Source organism: Dryas octopetala, chromosome 9 (genome assembly GCF_963921425.1).
Source record: "Dryas octopetala chromosome 9, drDryOcto1.1, whole genome shotgun sequence".
Taxonomy (NCBI): domain Eukaryota; kingdom Viridiplantae; phylum Streptophyta; class Magnoliopsida; order Rosales; family Rosaceae; genus Dryas; species Dryas octopetala.
This window is the reverse complement of record NC_141374.1, coordinates 3,849,996-3,870,119: the sequence shown is the minus strand read 5'-3', so window position 1 is coordinate 3,870,119 and position 20,124 is coordinate 3,849,996. Positions and strand designations below refer to the sequence as shown.

The 20,124-nt window shown below is 37.3% G+C and overlaps 1 protein-coding gene across 1 annotated transcript; it reads right to left on the bottom strand.

Moving 5' to 3' along the window:
* Positions 1–14,134: 14,134 nt before the first annotated feature.
* On the bottom strand, positions 14,135–18,742 carry LOC147273230 (pectin acetylesterase 8-like). Its single transcript, XM_086256332.1, has 13 exons — positions 18,481–18,742; positions 17,726–17,847; positions 17,486–17,568; positions 17,212–17,341; positions 16,922–17,001; positions 16,727–16,813; positions 16,515–16,639; positions 16,365–16,425; positions 16,195–16,248; positions 16,029–16,106; positions 15,080–15,185; positions 14,540–14,685; positions 14,135–14,381 (listed from the first exon to the last, which is right to left on the bottom strand). Exons 2-13 carry the CDS (start codon positions 17,844–17,846, stop codon positions 14,256–14,258), a joined length of 1,197 nt encoding a protein of 398 aa, XP_086112458.1. The 5' UTR covers position 17,847; positions 18,481–18,742; the 3' UTR covers positions 14,135–14,255.
* Positions 18,743–20,124: the final 1,382 nt, after the last annotated feature.

Genomic DNA, 20,124 nt, shown 5'->3' with positions numbered 1-20,124 from the left:
TTAGAGGCTTACTTCAAGAATTGGAATAACAACTGAGTCAAGAATGACATCGTTACAGTTACAGAGGCTTACTTCTCTTGTGAAGATGTTATGGGCCCTGAAGGAAAACTGTGTTGCCAAGCAACATGACGACATTTTTACACCTATACAAAACATACAGCAAATGAAGATCGTAGTGAGAAAGAGATCAAATGAGACTTGCTCCTAAATTAGAGAACAAAAAGGAGAAGACAACACAAATATATATACAGACTAAGAAACCAAATTAAATATGCAGCTCATATAAACTAGCTAGTTAGAAGAACTTGAAATTGGGGATATAACTTTATTCAGTGGTTTAATCAATTTAATTAGTATATCAGCTATGATATCAAAACAAAAAACATACTTCAAAGATCTAGAGTTGAACTTGATATTTAGATCAATTTCATCACAATCTTGTCTCAGATTCAACTAAACTTTTATACCTTAAAACAACAATTACCAATGAAATAAAAAAAATAGTATCAACAGATTATATATAAGTGAATCAGTGGTTCAATCAATTTAGTATATCTATCAAAACATGAAACATACTTCAAAGATCTAGAACTGAGCTTGATATTTAAATCAATTTCATCACAACCAGGTCTCAGATCCAACTAAACTTTTATACCTTAAAACAACCATTACCAATGAAACTTAAAAAAAAAAAAAAAAAAAGGTATCAACAGATTATAAGTACCTACGAATCTCAAGATCCATTCAGTTAGGATGTAATACTAAATGAAACTTTATGGTTTCTGGGAGATCGAAACTCGGTGAGAGAGAGAGTCTGAGTGAGTTTTCTGGGTTTCTAGGTTTCGAAACTCAGTTTGAGAGGGTTTGATTTTTCTGGGATGATGGGCGATGGACGTGCTAGGATGGGTTTCTGAGTTTTCTGCGTTTTTGGTGAGAGGATGGCGAAAGGGTGGCGAAAAGGGCGAGGATTCAGCGAGAGGGCGAGGACGGCGAAAGAGAGTCTGAACTTTCTAGGTTTCTGAGTGTTCGGTGAGAGGATGGCGAGATCGAGGGTGGCGAGAGGACGAGGATTCAGCGAGACGGCGAGGACGTCGAGAGAGAGTCTGAACTTTCTGGGTTTCTGCGATGGGTTTCTGAGTTTTCGGGGAGAGGATGACGAGATCGAGGGTGGCGAGAGACTAAGAGACTGAGAAGGCGAGGGCGAAGGCGGCGAGATAGAGGCTGAGTGAGGCTAGGGTATTTCTTTTGAGTTTTGAATCGAGAGGGTATTATTGTCTGTACATAAAATTATTACGGCCCGTTCTTGTGTCTCTTCAAAGCCCACGCGCACCTATTTCTTATTTGGCCCGTTTCTTCTCTTTATAGAACATGCGCCTGCTCCTTGTCTCATATATTTTATTTGTAGTTTGCGTGCACGCTCCTTGGCCCATTTATTCCATTGCTTATCGTGAAACTCAACACTCATGAAAAGCTTCTAGAAAATGATCTGATATAACTCGATTGGTTTCTTTTCTCCATCTTTACTTCATTTTACCTACAGACACAAAACCTAACAAAAACACACAAAAATTTCGAGTTTTTGCACTCTAAGCTAGAGGGTTAATCTATAAAAAAAATGGTATATATTTCGTCCAACCATCAGAAACCCACAACATTAGTAGAGTGAAAAATGTAAACTTATGTGTGAATGAGTTAAATGAAACATACAAAACATATTGTAAAACAATTACATAAAGGCTCGCACCAATAAAACTATTCACTCTCGCTTATTTCTCTCTGGCTTCTAGTTCTACTACTGGTGTTGGGATGAGAGTTCCTTATTGCCCTTCTTCATTTTCATATCTAAACCATTCTAAGTAGCTAACCAATTAATGATTAATTCCCCAACACCCAAAATTATTAAGGTGAGATGATTACAGAAAAATTAAACCTTAAATGTTGGATTAAAACTTCAAATAAACTCTAATTAGAAACAAAAACTTAAAGTTAGGAGAAAGATAAATATTTGAGTAACCGAGTCTGTGTGATGCTTGGACTTAGAGAAAGATAGAAGAAGAAGCTGACTAGAGTTGAAAAGCAGAGTTTGGAGAAGAATAGTGGCGACTGAGGGGAGTGGAGAAGAAAGCAAGTACGTGTAGTATAACCTTAAACCTTAAATCATTGCTTACTAATTTGTTTTGTAGAAATATTCTTAAAGGAATATTGTATATTATAGTCAAGTTAGAAGGATACCAGAGAAATATAAGTGCCGACAACATATTTTTGGATCCTAGTGTCGGTCCTTTGGCGAAATTGGGAATTTTGAATATTAACAATTGAAACATAGATATTTATAATTAATGTCGAATGATAAGAGAATAGGTGTGTAATCGTTGTTTACTAATTTATTTTTGTAGAAATTTTTTTAATGGAATATTATATATTATAGTCAAGTTATGAGGATAACATGAAAATATAAGTGCCAACAACATATTTTTGGGTCCTAGTGTCAGTCCTTTGGCGAAATTGGGAATTTTAAATATCAACAATCGAAACATACATATTTATAATTACTGTCGAATGATAAGAGAAGAGGTGTTAAATCGTTGCTTACTAATTTATTTTTGTAGAAATGTTTTTAATGAAATATTGTATATTATAGTCAAGTTATGAGGATAACATGAAAATATAAGTGCCGACAACATATTTTTGGGTCCTAGTGTCAGTCCTTTGGCGAAATTGGGAATTTTGAATATCAACAATCGAAACATACATATTTATAATTACTGTCGAATGATAAGAAAAGAGGTGTTAAATGGTTGTTTACTAATTTATTTTTGTAGAAATGTTTTTAATGAATATTGTATATTATAGTCAAGTTATGAGGATAACATGAAAATATACGTGCCGACAACATATTCTTAGGTCCTAGTGTCGATCCTATGGCAAAATTGAGAATTTTGAATATCAACAATTGAAGCATAGATATTTATAATTATTTGTCTTCTTCTTTTTCATATCTAAACACTCTAGCTATCTGACTAATTAATTTAATCAATTCCCCAACACCCAAAATTATTGAGGTGAGTTGATTCCAGAAAAATTAAACCCTAAATGTTGGATTAAAACTTCAAATAAACTCTAATTATAAACAAATAATTAAAAACTTGAAGTTAGGAGAAAGATAGAAGGAGAAGCTTACTAGAGTTGAAAAACAGAGTTTGAAGAAGAAGAGTGGCAACTGAGGGTAGTGGAGAAGAAACCAAGTACATGTAATAAAACCTTAAACCTTGAGAATCAGAATTGGTTGGGTCATGGGTGTAAATGTGTAAACCAACCAAACTGTTTAAGGAATATTCGAGTAATTTTATTTCCATTAGGAATGTTCTTAATGAAAAATTGTATATTACAGTTAAGTTAGGAGGATATCATGGAAATATAAGTGCCGACAACATATTCTTGGGTTCTAGTGTCGATCCTATGGTGAAATTGGAAATTTTGAATATCAACAATCGATACATAAATATTTATAATTACTATTGAATGATAAAAGATAAGGTGTTAAATAATTTCCCCAGTGCTAAATTACAATATTTCATTGACAGCCTCCAAGTCTAGCAAGCACCATTTTCTCATCCAATTGTCCGAAATTTCATTAATAACCCAATATTGTTTGATCCAGAGAGCTGACGGTGAAGTATAGATCCAGTATATACTTAATAGTTAATACTATATAAGTATATAGTCTATATTACTTTACTACTTTATACTTTTATAGTATATTAGTAAATACTATATACTATTTAGTATATAGTATATAATATAAGTTATATAACTATGTATTATTTACTATTTACTATTTAGTATATACTATATTAGTATATTACATTATTACTATAATACTATATACCAAGTTATCAAGTTACTACCAAGTACCAACTATGAATTATAAATTTATAGTATTAAATTATTAATAGTATAAATTTAATAGGATATAGTGATATACTAATATACATTATTAATAGGATACATATGTTTCATTATTAAAAGGATATAGTGATATACTAATATACATTATATACTATATAGAATTATAGAATATTAGTATATACTATATACTATAAACTATATAGGGTTTATAATTTAGTATAATATTAGGGTTTAGGGTATTTTAGTATTTTTTACTCTATTTGTATAGGGTATAGTATAGAAATGTATTTTATAAATTATATAGAAAGGTATTTTTTATTTAGGGTAGAGTATAGAAATAATCAAATAAATGTATAAAAATGAATTATTTCAATTTTTTTAAAATAGAGGTTCGGTATCGGTATACCATCGGTATTTGATTTCATAAGCCGGTACCGTTACCGAAATCACTGGTTCGGAATGAAAACCGACACCCCGGTATCGGTAACCGAAATTTTCTATAATTTTCGGAACAATGCTCGGTTGGTGGTCGGTAATTTTCAGTTTTTCGGCATAAAATCTCAGCCCTACACACAGCAATGGCGTACCGCCGCAGTAACAGTGCACCGCCAGCCCGACACTCGTCGATCCATGGCGGGCGCCACACACCGCCACGACACAATCCGCCTCCAGATCATGCGCAAGATCACTTTGCGGTCCCCGCGTGTTTGTCCCACGCGCCGCACCACTACCCCTGCTCTGGTCGGCGCCACACACGATCCTCATCCCGGCGCTACACATCGCCACCATTCCGGCGCTACACACCTCCCCCATTACATCGCCTAACTCCCCCACCATACCGTCGCCTAACTCCGCCCCAATACCGGCGCCATTCTCCATCCCTTTCTCGTGTCCAATCTTCGCGTTGGCACTCTCCCCGACGCCATTCTCCTCCGCCACCATACCGTCGCCTAACTCCTCCCCCATACCGTCGCCTAAGTCCCCCGTCATACTGTCGCCTAAGTCCCCCCCCATACCGTCGCCTTACTTCCCCTCCATACCATCGCCTAACACCGCCACCATACCGGCGCCATTCTCCATCCCCTTGCCGTGGCCAATCTTCGCGTCGCCACTCTCCCCGGCGCCATTCTCCTCCCCCAACATACCGTCGCCTAACTCCCCCTCCATACCATCGCCCAACTCCCCCCATACCGTCACCTAACTCCGCTCCCATACCGGCGCCATTCTGCATCCCCTTGCCGTGGCCAATCTTCGCGTCGCCACTCTCCCCGGCGCCATTCTCCTCCCCCACCATACCGTCGCCTAAATCCGCTCCCATACCGGCGCCATTCTGCATCCCCTTGTCATGGCCAATCTTTACGTCGCCACTTTTCCCGGCACCATTCTCCACCCCCACCATACCGTCGCCTAACTCCGCCCCCATACCGGCGCCAATCTCCATCCTCTTGCCGTGGCCAATCTTTGCATCGCCACTCTCCCCGACGCCATTCTCCTTCCCCTTGCCGTGGCCAATCTTCGCGTCGCCACTTTCCTCGGCGCCAATCTCCTTCCCCTTGCCGTGGCTAATCTTCGCGTCGCCACTCTCCCCGGCGCCATTCTCCTCCCCCACCATACCGTTGCCTAACTATGCTCCCATACCGGCGCCATTCTGCATCCCTTTGTCGTGGCCAATCTTTGTGTCGCCACCCTCCCCGGCACCATTCTCCTCCCCCACCATACCGTCGCCTAACTCCGCCCTCATACCAGCGCCATTCTTCATCCTTTTGCCGTGGTCAATCTTCGCGTCGCCATTCTCCTTCCCCTTGCCGTGGCCAATCTTCGCGTCGCCACTCTCCCCGGCGCAATTCTCCATCCTCTTGCCATGGCCAATCTTCGCATCGCCACTCTGCCCGCTATAGCCGATGCCAGACCCAGCCACCTGGCAGGCACCAAACCCAGCCACCTAGCCTGCGCCAGACCCAGCCTCCTGGCAGTCGCTCGAGTCCCCCTGGCCGGCGCTCAAGTTCCCTTGGCCGGCTCACAATGCCCAATGGCATTCGCATCTCTCCACCCCCTTCCCCTGGTCGAAGGACCAATGTAATCAATTTAAAGATGAAAGGTCGCCAGATTGAGGAACAGGCTTTGGTGCCTCTGCCTCTTTTTCATGCAGCTTTGGTGCCTCTGCCTCCTGTAGGTCTGGATTGGTCTGGCAGCTCCTCCTCCAATTCAGGCTCTGGCAGTGATCACTCATCTGATCCTGATTATGTGCCAAACAAGGATGAGGATTCATCAGATGATAATTTGTGTGTGCTTGAACCCGAGGATGCTAATGTCTTGGATTGAGGCCTTTTAGACCTTTGTTCTCAGAATTTTTTTAGTTAATCCATCGGTATGTTTTTTTTGTAAGCACGGTCTTATATTCAAATTCTACTATCAATCTATTAGTAAAGATAGGGGTGGATTCGTAATGGTAACCGTATCGAAACCCACATACCGACTTCTGACTGAGAATCAGCGGAGGGAGGATTTTGGACCCCAATACCGTGCCGACGGTAGTCGGAATCCGATGCATTCAGCATCAGTCGATCTGGGCGGTGTCGGAACGGTACTCGGCAAACTCACTAGCAGCAAAACCCAGAAATGCAAACCACTTGTGTGGGAGGCGGCAAGACAGATGAGGTTTCGAGTGGGCGGAGACCAAATGGAGAGTGGGGAGGAGGAGGCGAGTAGTCGAGCATGATGAGCTCGGCCTCGTCACCTGCCGTTGCCGGAGGGCGGCAGATCGAAGAGAGAGGTGATCGGGGAGGGAGGAGAAAGAAGAGATCTGGGAGAGAAAAGGCCATGGGGAGGGAGAGGAGGAAGAAAGGAAGAGTTTGGTGGTGGTCTCGCCGCCTAGCTCGCCGGCATCACGCCGAACTAAGGAGAGAGGGTGTTGCGGGAAGGAGGAGAGAGAGACTTCGAGAATGAGAGACCTTGATAGTGAAACAAAAAAAAATCTGTTCTTTTGACTTTTGTTTAAGTGGTCTTTTTTTAAAAAAAATTCATTTATTATTTAGATTTTAGACATTATGAAATTAGGAATTTATGAATAATAGGATTAGGGTATTTTGGGGCTTCGTTTGGGGTTTAGACTTTGGGGTTTAGGGTTTAGGGTTTTTTGGGGTCAAATTTCAATTGGGGTTTTGTTGGGGTTTGAAGTTTTTTATTTTTATTACATATGTTTTTAAATTTATAGTATATAGTTTATAGTTTATAGTTTATAGTTTATACTTATAGTTAGAAGTTAACTAGTTGCTAACTTACTATATAGTATACAAGGAATAAAATTTCGGTTTTCGAAGAAATTTCGACGGAAATTTCGAAGATTTTAAAATTTCGACAAAAATTCGACGGAAATTACTATCAAAATACGGAAATTTTGAATGAAATTTTACCATATGTTTATTTAACATATTATCTACTACATTGATAAAAAATATTGAAAAAACCAAATTATATAGTAGATTTCATGTGATATGTGATGAATATAATGCGCGCTGGAGGCAAATACTGTTAAAAAAATGCTTCACTAATTAATAATTACTACAATAACACATCAATTTTATTTTTACTACAATATTGCCACGTAAATTACAAAAGTAATCAATACCACATAAATTTTCTAGGAGGTTCAAAATTTCCGCTGTCTTCAGTATCATCGTGTCCAGAGTAGGTGTAATGCGAAGAATAATCATCCCAAGATACTTCTCCAGCATAATTTTGCATGTAATTGCCAACATGCCAACCATATGGATCAGGAACCTATTGTGGTTGAATTTGCCCATAAGCATACTCATTTGAAGAGTTTGTCTCTTGTTGTGCCAATGAGTTACTATCAGACTCAACCAAGTAAGGCGATGCGGTAGGTAGAATATTGGAGTGTTTTGCCCATAATTGTAATTGTCACTTCATATCATATTCATATTATTAATTGGCAATTCTATATTACTAATTTGTAATTTCATATCATATCACCAATTTCATTTCCATATTACTAATTTCATATTAATTATTAATTTATTACCAACTCCATATTAATTTCACTAATTCTAAATTACCAATTCGGCAATTCCATACATGATACATATTAGATACTATTAAGTATTAACAAATCATACAAATTCCATATTAATTATTAACAAATCATACCAATTCCAATTTCATATCATATCATCACTTTCAACTTCCATATCAATATTTATATATCATAAAAATTACACAAATCATACAAATCAAAATCAACCTAAAATTATACAATCAATTCCAAAATTATACAATTAAAGATTCAACATCATACAAATTATACAAATCAAAATCAACCCAAAATCATACAATTAATTCCAAATCTATATAAATCAACCCAAGATCAATATAATTTATCTTATATAAATCAAATAATCAACCCAAGATCAATCAGCCAAACTTTATTGTAAATTGTAATAAGTTAATAACACATTAACACAAAAAAAAAAAAAAAAAAACTCAACAATCACTCAATCAGCCACAGTCCGAGACTTCGAGGTGAAATCACTGTTGTGTTTGGCACTTTGGCTGTATACTCACTATGAGAGAGAAAGGCCGGAGACTTCGAGGTGGCCAGAGGCTTCGAGGTGGCCGGATGCTTCGAGGTGGCCGGAGTTGCTGCGAAGATGGCCGGAGTCCAAGAACAGAAACAGAGATCGGCGCTGCTGCAAGCCGAGAAGACGGAGGAGAGAGGCGAGAGAGAGAGAGAAGAGAGAGAGGAGACTAGCAAGCCGAGAGAGGCGGCGCTGCAGATCGGGTTTCAATTTTTCAGATTGAGAGAGGTGTGCGATGCTTCAGGTGAGGCGTGAGTGACTGCGTGAGGGTTAGGCTGTTAGCTGGGTAGCCTGGGTGCGTGGGTATTTGAGCGAAATTTCGACGAAATTTTAGCGAAATTTCGCTCAAATTCAAAAAAATTTGAGTTTACCCTATTCGAAATTTCGAATATTTCACCGAAATTTTCTGAAATTTTGTCGAATTCGTGTTAAAATTTCAGACCCCCTGAAAATCGAAATTTTCGGCGAAATTTCGCCAAAAACTTCGAAATTTAAACCCTTGATAGTATATACTATAAATTTATAACTTATAACTTATAAATACTAAACCCTATAATTTATATGTTTTTTAATTTATATCATTAATAATATCCTAAACCTTAGGGTATAGCACTATAGCAGTATAGCCTATACTCTATACTTCTATAATGTATTAGTGTATATAGTATATAATTAATAGTTAATTAATACTATATAGTCTATATTACTTTACTACTTTATACTTTTATAGTATATTAGTAAATACTATATACTATTTAGTATATAGTATATAATATAAGTTATATAACTATATATTATTTACTATTTACTATTTAGTATATACTATATTAGTATATTACATTATTACTATAATATTATATACCAAGTTATCAAGTTACTACCAAGTCAACCAACTTACCAAGTACCAACTATGAATTATAAATTTATAGTATTAAATTATTAATAGGATATAGTGTTATATTAATATACATTATAAGGGGGGAAATTATTAATAGGATATAGTGATATAGTATTAAATTATTAATAGTATAAATTTAATAGGATATAGTGATATACTAATATACATTATAATGTATATCACTAATATACATTATATAGTGATATACTAATATACATTATATACTATATAGAATTATAGATTATAGTATATTAGTATATACTATATACAATATACTATATGAGGTTTATAATTTAGTATAATATTAGGGTTTAGGGTATTTTAGTATTTTTTTTAATCTATTTGTTTAGGGTATAGTATAGAAATGTATTTTATAAATTATATAGAAAGGTATTTTTTTTATTTAGGGTATGGTATAGAAATAATCAAATAAATGTATAAAAATGAATTATTTCAATTTTTTTTAAATAGAGGTTCGGTATCGGTATACCGTCGGTATTTGATTTCGTAAGCCGGTACCGTTACCGAAATCACTGGTTCGAAATAAAAACCGACACCCCAGTATCGGTAACCGAAATTTTCGATAATTTTCGGAACAATGCTCGGTCGGTGGTCAGTTTTCGGTTTTTCGGCATAAAATCTCAACCCTACACACAGCAATGTCGTACCACCGCAGTAACAGTGCACCGCCAGCCCGACACTCGCCGATCCATGGCAAGCGCCACACACCGCCGCGACACAATCTGCCTCTAGATCATGCCCAATATCACTCTGCAGCCCCCGCGCGTTTGTCCCACACGCCGCACCACTACCCCTACTTTGGTCGGCGCCACACACCATCCTCATCCCGGCACTACACACCTCCCCCATACCGTCGCTTAAGTCCCCTACCGTACCGTCGCCTAACTCCGCCCCCATACCGGCGCCATTCTCCATCCCCTTCTCGTGTCCAATCTTCGCGTCGCCACTCTCCCCGGCGCCATTCTCCTCTGCCACCATACCGTCGCCTAACTCCTCCCCCATACCGTCGCCTAAGTCCCCCGCCATACCGTCGCCTAAGTCCCCGCCCATACCGTCGCCTTACTCCCCCTCCATACCGTCGCCTAACACCGCCACCATACCGGTGCCATTCTCCATTCCCTTGCCGTGGCCAATCTTCACGTCGCCACTCTCCCCGGCGCCATTCTCCTCCCCCACCATACCGTCGCCTAACTCCTCCACCATACCGTCGCCCAACTCCCCCCATACCATCGCCTTACTCCCCCCATACCGTTGCCTTACTCCCCCTCCATACCGTCGCCTAACTCCGCCCCCATACGAGCGCCATTCTACATCCCCTTGCCGTGGCCAATCTTCTCGTCGTCACTCTCCCCGGCGCCATTCTCTTCCCCCACCATACCGTCGCTTAACTCCACCCCCATACCGGCACCATTCTCCATCCCCTTGCCCTGGCCAATCTTCGCATCGCCACTCTCCCCGGCGCCATTCTCCTTCCCCTTGCCGTGGCCACTCTGCCCGCCCTGGCCGGCGCCAGACCCAGCCACCTGGCCGGCACCAGACCCAGTCACCTGGCCGACGCTCGAGTCCCCTTGGCTGGCTCACACCGCCCCATGGTGTCTGCATCTCTCCACCCCCTTCCCCTGGTCGAGGGACTAATGTAATCAATTTAATGAAGAAGGGTCGCCAGATTGAGGAACAAGCTTTGGTGCCTCTGCCTCCTCCTCCTGCAGCTTTGGTGCTTTTGCCTCCTCCTCATGCAGCTTTGGTGCCTCTGCCTTCTGTAGGTCTGGATTGGTTTGGCAGCTCCTCCTCCAGTTCAGGCTCTGGCGGTGATCACTCATCTGATCCCGATTATGTGTCAGACGAGGATGAGGATTCATCAGATGATAGTTTGTGTGTGCTTGAACCTGAGGGTGCTAATGTCTTGGATTGAGGCCTTTTAGACCTTTGTTCTCAAAATTTTGTTAGTTAATCCATCAGTATGTTTTTTTTTTTGTAAGCACGGTCTTATATTCAAATTCTACTATTAGTCTATCAGTAAAGGTAGGGGTGGGTTCAGAACGGTAACCGTACCAAAACCCACATACCGACTTCCGACCAAGAATGAGCGGAGGGAGGATTTTGGACCCCAATACCGTGCTGATGGTAGTCGAAATTCGATGCATTCAACATCGGTCGGAGCTGGGCGGTGTCGGAGCGGTACTCGGCAAACCCACTAGCAGCAAAACCCAGAAATGCAAACCATTTGTGTGGGAGGCGGCGAGACAGAGGGGGTTTTGAGTGGGCGGAGACCAAAGGGAGAGTGGGGAGGAGGAGGCGAGTAGTCGAGCATGATGAGCTCGGCCTCGTCACCAACCGTTGCTGAAGGGTAGCAGATCGAAGAGAGAGGTGATCGGGGAGGGAGGAGAGAGAAGAGAGAGAAGAGATCTGGGAGAGAGAAGGCCATGGGGAGGGAGAGGAGGAAGAAAGGGAGAGTTTGGTGGTGGTCTCACTGCCTAGCTCGTCGGCATCATGCCGGACTAACGAGAGAGGGTGTTGCGGGAAGGAGGAGAGAGAGACTTCGAGAGTGAGAGACCTTGTGAGTGAAACAAAAAAAAATCTGTTGTTTTGACTTTTGTTTAAGTGGTTTTTTTTAAAAAAATTCATTTATTATTTAGATTTTAAACATTATGAAATTAGGAATTTATGAATAGTAGGATTAGGGTATTTTGGGGCTTCGTTTGGGGTTTGGACTTTGGGGTTTGGTTGGGGTTTGAAGTTTTTTATTTTTATTACATATGTTTTTAAATTTATAGTATATAGTTTATACTTATAGTTAGTAGTTAACTAGTTACTAACTTACTATATAGTATATACTATAAATTTATAACTTATAACTTATAAATACTAAACCCTATAATTTATATGTTTTATACATTTTTATAGTATATAGTTAATACTTAATAGTTTATATGTTTTTTAATTTATATCATTAATTACATCCTAAACCTTAGGGTATATCACTATAGCAGTATAGCCTATACTCTATACTTCTATAATGTATTAGTGTATATAGTATATACTTAATAGTTAATTAATACTATATAGTCTATATTACATTACTACTTTATTCTTTAATAGTACATTAGTAAATACTATATACTATTTAGTATATAGTATATAATATAAGTTATATAACTATATATTATTTACTATTTACTATTTAGTATATACTATATTAGTATATTACATTATTACTATAATAATATATACCAAGTTATCAAGTTACTACGAAGTCTACCAACTTACCAAGTACCAACTATGAATTATAAATTTATAGTATTAAATTATTAATAGGATATAGTGTTATACTAATATACATTATAAGGGGAGAATTATTAATAGGATATAGTGATATACTAATATACATTATATACTATATAGAATTATAAATTATAGTATATTAGTATATACTATATACTATATACTATATAGGGTTTATAATTTAGTATAATATTAGGGTTTAGGGTATTTTAGTATTTTTTTACTCTATTTGTTTAGGGTATAGTATAGAAATGTATTTTATAAATTATATAGAAAGGTATTTTTTATTTAGGGTATAGTATAGAAATAATCAAATAAATGTATAAAAATGAATTATTTCAATTTTTTTAAAATAGAGGTTCAGTATCGGTATACCATCGGTATTTGATTTTGTAAGCCGGTACCGTTACCGAAATCACCGATTCGGAATGAAAACCGACACCCCGGTATCAGTAATCGAAATTTTCGATAATTTTCGGAACAATGCTCGGTCGGTGGTCGATAATTTTTTATTTTTTGGCATAAAATCTCAGCCCTAGTGCAGAGCATGTGGTCGGAAGAGTCGGTGGGTGGAGCGGAAGGGGAAGAGGGTCCTCGTAGATGACGAAAGGGCTAAGCGGTGCCGCCGGGCTCTCCTTCTCCACCAACCATTGCTTCTTCGCTGGGGGAGTCCTTGCTATCATCTTCAACCTTCAATCGATCGCTAACCTAACCCTTTCGCTCTATGTGGGTGTGTGTGCATGTGGCCTAATTTAAATGGAAGGGCGCCATATCTAAAGGCTTTTCATCTACCCTTTGAACTTCGAAGCATGACAATACAATTGCAGATCTGCTGGGGTGGCGTGGGTTGGATAGGTATGATCCAAATCTGCTGCATCTTTTTTTTTTTTGTTATTAGTTTTAATCTATTTTAAATTAATTTTTAGTTTTAAACTTTTTAATGATTTTTTTTCCTCCAAAAAAAAAAGTTTTGATTTTTTTTAGTTTTTTCTTTTTGAAAATTTTTATTTATTTCAAAAATATGAAATGACCAATTTATCCCTTATTTGGACGAAAAAGTTAACGGTGTTGACGGATTGTCCTAAACTAACATAAATTCTAAATATATGTCCTACACTAACACAAATCCAAACTGGTGTCCTAAACTAAGATCGATCCCAAAGTAGGTGTCCTGTTTGAAAATTTTTCCCAGAATTTTAAAGAGGGTGGAAGTTTCGTGTGTGTGTGATCTTCCCATAGGAGAGGGTTAGACCGGTCCATACTGATGCCTTTCTAGTGACCCTTTCTTCCTTGTGCAGGATCCATCTTGGTGCTTAAAAAAAACAACAAATCCTTTGACCATCCACCACCACAACAAATGATTTTGCTGCAACTGTTTAACATCCTCTTTGCTTTCTCAGTGCAAAAAATCCTCATGACACAACCAAGCTCAAAGGAATAAATATTATTTGAGAACGATATACGGTCAATACATAATTGTCCAAAGCTTATAAAAATTATATATATCGTTTCGGTAGAAAAAGAAATTATATATTTTTGACATAAATAAATTAATCTTGTTGCTCGTTCGAATCAAATTCACGGTTTTTGCAAGTAGGATTGCAAGGATAAGGGCAATCTATCTTTTTGAACGGACTACGGTCGTAATACCAATCTCCAACTGCCTTCGCAATTGTCTGCATAATATATTACGAAAAGATTGTTCAGAAAATTATAGTTTAATCAGTCATTTGTTTCTATAAATATGAATGAAACCAATAAAAAGTTAAGGGAAATGTAAAGATAATTAATTGATAATGGGTGGAGATTAAGTAAAGATTACAGGACTTCTTACCGTCTTGCCCAACATGGGAGAGTCAGCCGCCAACCATGTCTCCTGCGTTCCAATTTGGCAGTGGGCATAGCAAGAGTCTATGAACAATCCATTGGATGGAGAGTTGCTCACACCAGAAATTGTATTTAAGAACTGCAACCTAAAATCTGAAACAAATGCCAACACAACAACAAACCAAGTAAATTTTCCAGCACCCAGTCTTCTCTTGGTATGTCCAAAAAACCAAATTCAGCCAAAAGCATGAAAGGCTTTCCTTTCTAATTCTGTTCATTGGGGGACTGGGGACTGTGGGGACAGTAATGATACTTAAATTGTTTATGTTCATCTAAAGACTACACAGTAAAGGCAGTAGGTCATGAGACCTTAAGAAGCTTCAGCCATAAAATTTTACTCAAGACATAAGAGATTTAACCTAAGTCGATTTTGTATGAACTGAATTCTCGGTTTATATTCTCAAGGGGCTATGAAGGATTCTAGTATAATTAACTTGAATGTCTGAAGGACTGCCTATTGGTATATAGGAGGCTTCTGGTATTTTACCTTCCATGGTTTGAAGTTGAGCGGGTGAGCAGTTTTTTATACCAAGCTTGCAGCTGCGCCAGGATCCCCGAGGATCAGAAATACCCGGTGCCAAAATGTTCTTTATCTGAGAAATGCATGCCAACATATTCTCTTAATTTAGAAAGTGAAAACAAAGCATTTATATTTAGATGTTATATAACTATCATACTAGTACTTATTGCCTTTTCAGGTCTGATGATTAGCGAAGGTTCGGGTGATACTGTTTTCTATTTATACAATTGCCAAATAGTAAGATAGAATAAGTTAGCACTGAAATACGGAGAAAATAATGATAGATCCGTTTTCCACCAAACTGGCCCTTGTATTGAGGTTGGTGTTTGTTTTGTTATCAAAGAAAGAATGATACAAGCTAAGCTATTCTTGTATACAAAGCTCCTGAGGAAACAGCACTGTTGGTAAAACAAAAATTGCGCAAGAGCTAGTCAAAGCTAGCTAGCTGAGCCAAACCAGAATAAATTGCTTATCGAGCTACAAAATGATAAAAATGAATGGAGAAAGAGAAAGAGACTCAATATGTTAATTTAGCCACTAATTTGTTTGGCGCAGGGGAGAGTCTTGGGTTGTCTAAGAAAATAGATAAAATCAAGTATATAAGTATAAAATACAATTAAGGATGAGAATAAAAAAAAGAGCTATTGTACCCTAAACTATTACTTAGTTCTATCTATATTCAGGGTTACAGATTTATAATTCATATGCTAATAAAAAGTTTTTGACATTTATAACTTTGATCATATGGCAAAACATCATGTCATTAAACCACGTGGTGTTATATGGTCACATACAATAATTTTCAGCAAGTAGACTTCTTTTGTACAATCATTAAATAGTACTAGAAAAGAAGGTTCCATGCACTACAAAAAATTGGAAAGTACTGATATGCAATCATGGATTAGAATGAGCTAACCTGCCAGGAATCATAAGCTGCATTTACAAAAAATATTGGGGTCTTGGTTTGTGGTACCACATTTTGTGGGAAGAAGCACTGCAAATTTGCAATATTTTTTAAGGAAATATTAGAAGTAATAAGGAAATAGGGAAGATTAAAATCATAAAAAAAATATAATACGTACAAACTCTGGTCTCATTTTTGAAGTGCAGGATGCAGGTAAATTCTTTGCAGAACCCTGCCACAAAAGATAGATAATCAGAATCAGAAGCTAATAGTTACCATATGCACAGAATGAATGCTGAGAGGGGGAGAGAGAGAGAGAGAGAGAGAGAGAGAGAGAGAGAGAGATACATGTGTTGCAACTACTTCACTGTAATAGGCTTGAATATGACCTGATCCACTAACTGTCTTCCTGTTAGTCATTACTAGGTGTAAGCAACTGTGAAATTTTAGTACAGACATACAAGTAATCGAGATGGAAGAAATGAAATCCAAACTTACGCATTAATGAAATAACCAGCATCCGATAGACATTTCACTTTAGTACCCACAGGTAGGAGAGAACGGAAGTTATCACAATGAAGAATAGACGCCAATGCGCCAGCCGAACAACCAGAGAGAATAGCCTGAATCAGACAAGTAGTACTAACAAATTAACTATCAGAGGGGAGGGCAAGATGACAAAAGTGGACAGTTCCCAGAATAGGTCATACATTTTGAGCATTTTTCATTCCTTTTGCTAATAGATCATCAATGATGGCACGGAAAACCCTTGCTCCTCTGAAGTGAAGGTTTGTAGCCTGATCAAATTATTGTTTAATTAAGAACAGGCCATGTGAAACAGATGAAACCGCGCGAAGATTCAAAATTTCTTACCAAAGAAAACATGGTTTGTTAATTGAACTTACTGGGTCTACTGCTTCCACATCACCAGTGAAGGACGACCCATCACAGTACCTAACTTTGATTCTGTTCCAATTATAGAAGTCTAGCATAAAAAAATAAGTTCAATTTTTAGTGTTAGAAAAAATAAAGGAAACAAAAAGAAGAAACTCATATTAAATAATTGAGAGCTATGTTGATCAGTTACTGAATCATACTTAGGATATGCTTGTTTTAACGAAGCAAAATTCGAGATCAAGGCAAAAAAATTAATTTAAAGACAGCTAAATTAATGAGATATGAAGGCAAACCGAACCTGGACTGAATTTTTGCTTGTTACTAAGAACCCCAGAAAAAGACATTTCTTTTTCCATTTTCTTAGATGAACCTCTGAAATTGTTCTTCCGCTCAAGGCAACTCGCAACATTGTTACACCAGCCTCCTCCCTAAGAACCACCAATATCAATTTATAGGGATGTCAAACATTAATGCAAAAAAGTTTGTTATAACTAAATAAATTTGTTTAACATTCCCACCCTATCCTTTCTTTCTTTCAAATCAATTTTAGCATGGCAGGAAAAAGTACAAACCTCGATGTGAACCAGCCAATTGTTAATTCCTGCATCGAATCCCTTGTCAAAGTGGTAAGCCGGTGCACTCCCGTCCAAACAAACTGTATAGTTTGTCAAATTCAGATTTAGAACACATATCATGTGAAAAGAAAACTCGTTCGAAAGAAACTGTTATGGAAACAATGAAAGTTCAAAAGAAAGAAATTGACATGGGAACAATGGAACTTTAGAAAAATACTCAATTCTAATATTTCTCACCAGCTCCTTTGGCTACTGCATCCTGCACAAAAGTGATTCCCACAGGATGGCTTTCTGCATTCAGCAAGATCAGCAAACACACAACAACACTTAACCATTGGCCTAATCTTGCATGGGTCATTCTGCGCATATAAATTTTTTTTGCAATTAATACCCCAAGATTAACAAAACCAAAAGGATTACAAAGAAAAACAGAGCATTTGCATAACTTAATTATAGACAAAATTTCCCACTACATCACAGTAACATATGTTGTGAAGTTCCTGGTTGGTTTAACGAAATACTCAAAGATACAAAATTGTTATCTTTTCAAAATCTCACCCTTAGATATTGCTTAATGTCTAAGGATGCGCGAAGAACCTTTTTTAACTTTTACTCAGCACTAATAACAGTAATATGGCTTAGTTAGCTTAACAAGTTCATCATATTCAATAGTAAATCCAAACAAAAAAAAGTGCTAATATGAGCAAAGAATCCAGTTCCATTTGCCCATCTATGCTTCTTTATTCAATAGCATATCCAAAAAAAAAACAAAAAAGAGGTGTTATTTAGCAAATACATACACATACAGACATAAAAGAAAAAACACTGTACACTCATATATTCAATGAACAGTGTTGTCAGCATACAAAGAACAAACACTGAATAAAAGCTTCAGAGCATGTTGTTCTCTACGAACCAAATGAAGAAAAAAGTAAACAGGACTGCTTTCTTACTATGAGAACGAACCAAAAGCATATATTGCTAATTTATACCTTTGGAAACAGAGAGAGAACACCTGAAGGACTCAAAGAATGGGAGAGAAACCCAGTTGAGTAGTTGGGCTTCTTATGCCAAACTATAACTGAGAGTAATGGAAGAGAACTGAAAGCAAAGAAATTGAAAACGTGGTGAGTGAAGAAAGCTCTTTGGTAATGATGGAGTACAAAGTTTAGAAAGTAGCTCATTATTATATCCAAACGAAAAAGCGATCAGCCTTCACGAACGAACCCAACCGACATTATTGCTCACAGCTGCAAAGCATAGTAGGAATCTTGTCCTGTCGGTGTGCGCGTGTTTGGTGCTCAATTGCTCATTCATGAAAACGAGTGTATGTCAGAGAATAGTACACACACATAAATAGATAGCATATGCGTGTAAAAGAGTAAACTAGTAATTAACTTCATTGCTTTTTTTTTGGCCAAAAAAAACCTTCATTGCTTTTTTCTTAAAAAAAAAAAACAGATAGTACCTTCATGCAAGAAACGCTCATTTAATTGCTATTTGCTACTACCACATAGGGGTGGGCGCGGTGCGGTTCGACTCACTTTTTTTTCGGAATCGTGCGTCGTGCCAGACATTAATATACGGTGCGGTTCGATACTTAAAATCGTAAAAGAAATAAAAAAACCAAACCATTCAAGATGCGGTGCAGTGCGGTTCTCCACCGCGGTTCTGGGCCTAATGAGCTATTATTCAGATTAGCACTTTTGAACCTCACATTTATTTTTTTAAACCTAAGCCCAATTATTTAATGTTGCAAACTCATCCTAATTAACAAGTTGGCAACAAAAAAAAAAATTTACAAGTTAATTCAATGAACTTAACTAAAAAGACTCACACATTAAACTTTGTTTAATCTGCTTAGTACTTAAAACTTAAAAGTTAAAAACAAAATCAAGTATACAAGTATCCAACCAATGACTACAACTACAAGTTAAGAACTTGCTTAAAATAAAGTTACTAACTTACTAGTTACTACAAGTTATAAACCTTATATGGAATATACCCTATACACTTATATAGTATATAACTATATATTATACCCTAGAACTATAAACAATTTAAAATTTTAGTATATAGAGTATAAACTATAAATAATATACTAATTTTTTTTCATATTAAATATAAAGAATATACTAATTTTATTATATAGGGTAATGGGTATAACTAAAATTATATACTAAAACATTATTAATTTATTATTATATTATATATCTAGAAAATAGGTCATAGGGTTATATAAAATATATTTTAGGGTCTAAACCCTAAAATATAGCTACGTTAATATTAATTCTAATATTTTATTAGGGTTTAGGGTTTATGATCTAAAGTGTATAAAAATGTGTACAAAAAGTATATAATAATCGTATAAATATATATAAATATATATAATGGTGTATAGAGGGCCCTTCCAATAAGGGATCCCTCATTTAGTGTTAAATGAAGGATCACCTTGTGGGGCCCACACGAGTTGTTTTGTGTTAATCCAAACCGTTCATTTTTTGCATCTCCATTGATAGATCATCCCTGCAAAAAATCAACCAAATCGAAAATCGTTTACTCGTTCGATTAAGCGGTCAAAGTTTAGGTGTTTATAGAGGAATTTGTTGTTCGTCCATTTGTTTTAAACTTTGACC

Coding starts and splice junctions, on each gene's coding strand:
- LOC147273230 (XM_086256332.1), bottom strand. CDS start 17,846: ATGACCCATGCAAGATTAGGCCAATGGTTAAGTGTTGTTGTGTGTTTG. Junction 17,569..17,725: donor TGCAGTAGCCAAAGGAGCTG/GTGAGAAATATT, acceptor CAAACTATACAG/TTTGTTTGGACGGGAGTGCA. Junction 16,249..16,364: donor GTGAAGTAGTTGCAACACAT/GTATCTCTCTCT, acceptor CTTTTGTGGCAG/GGTTCTGCAAAGAATTTACC.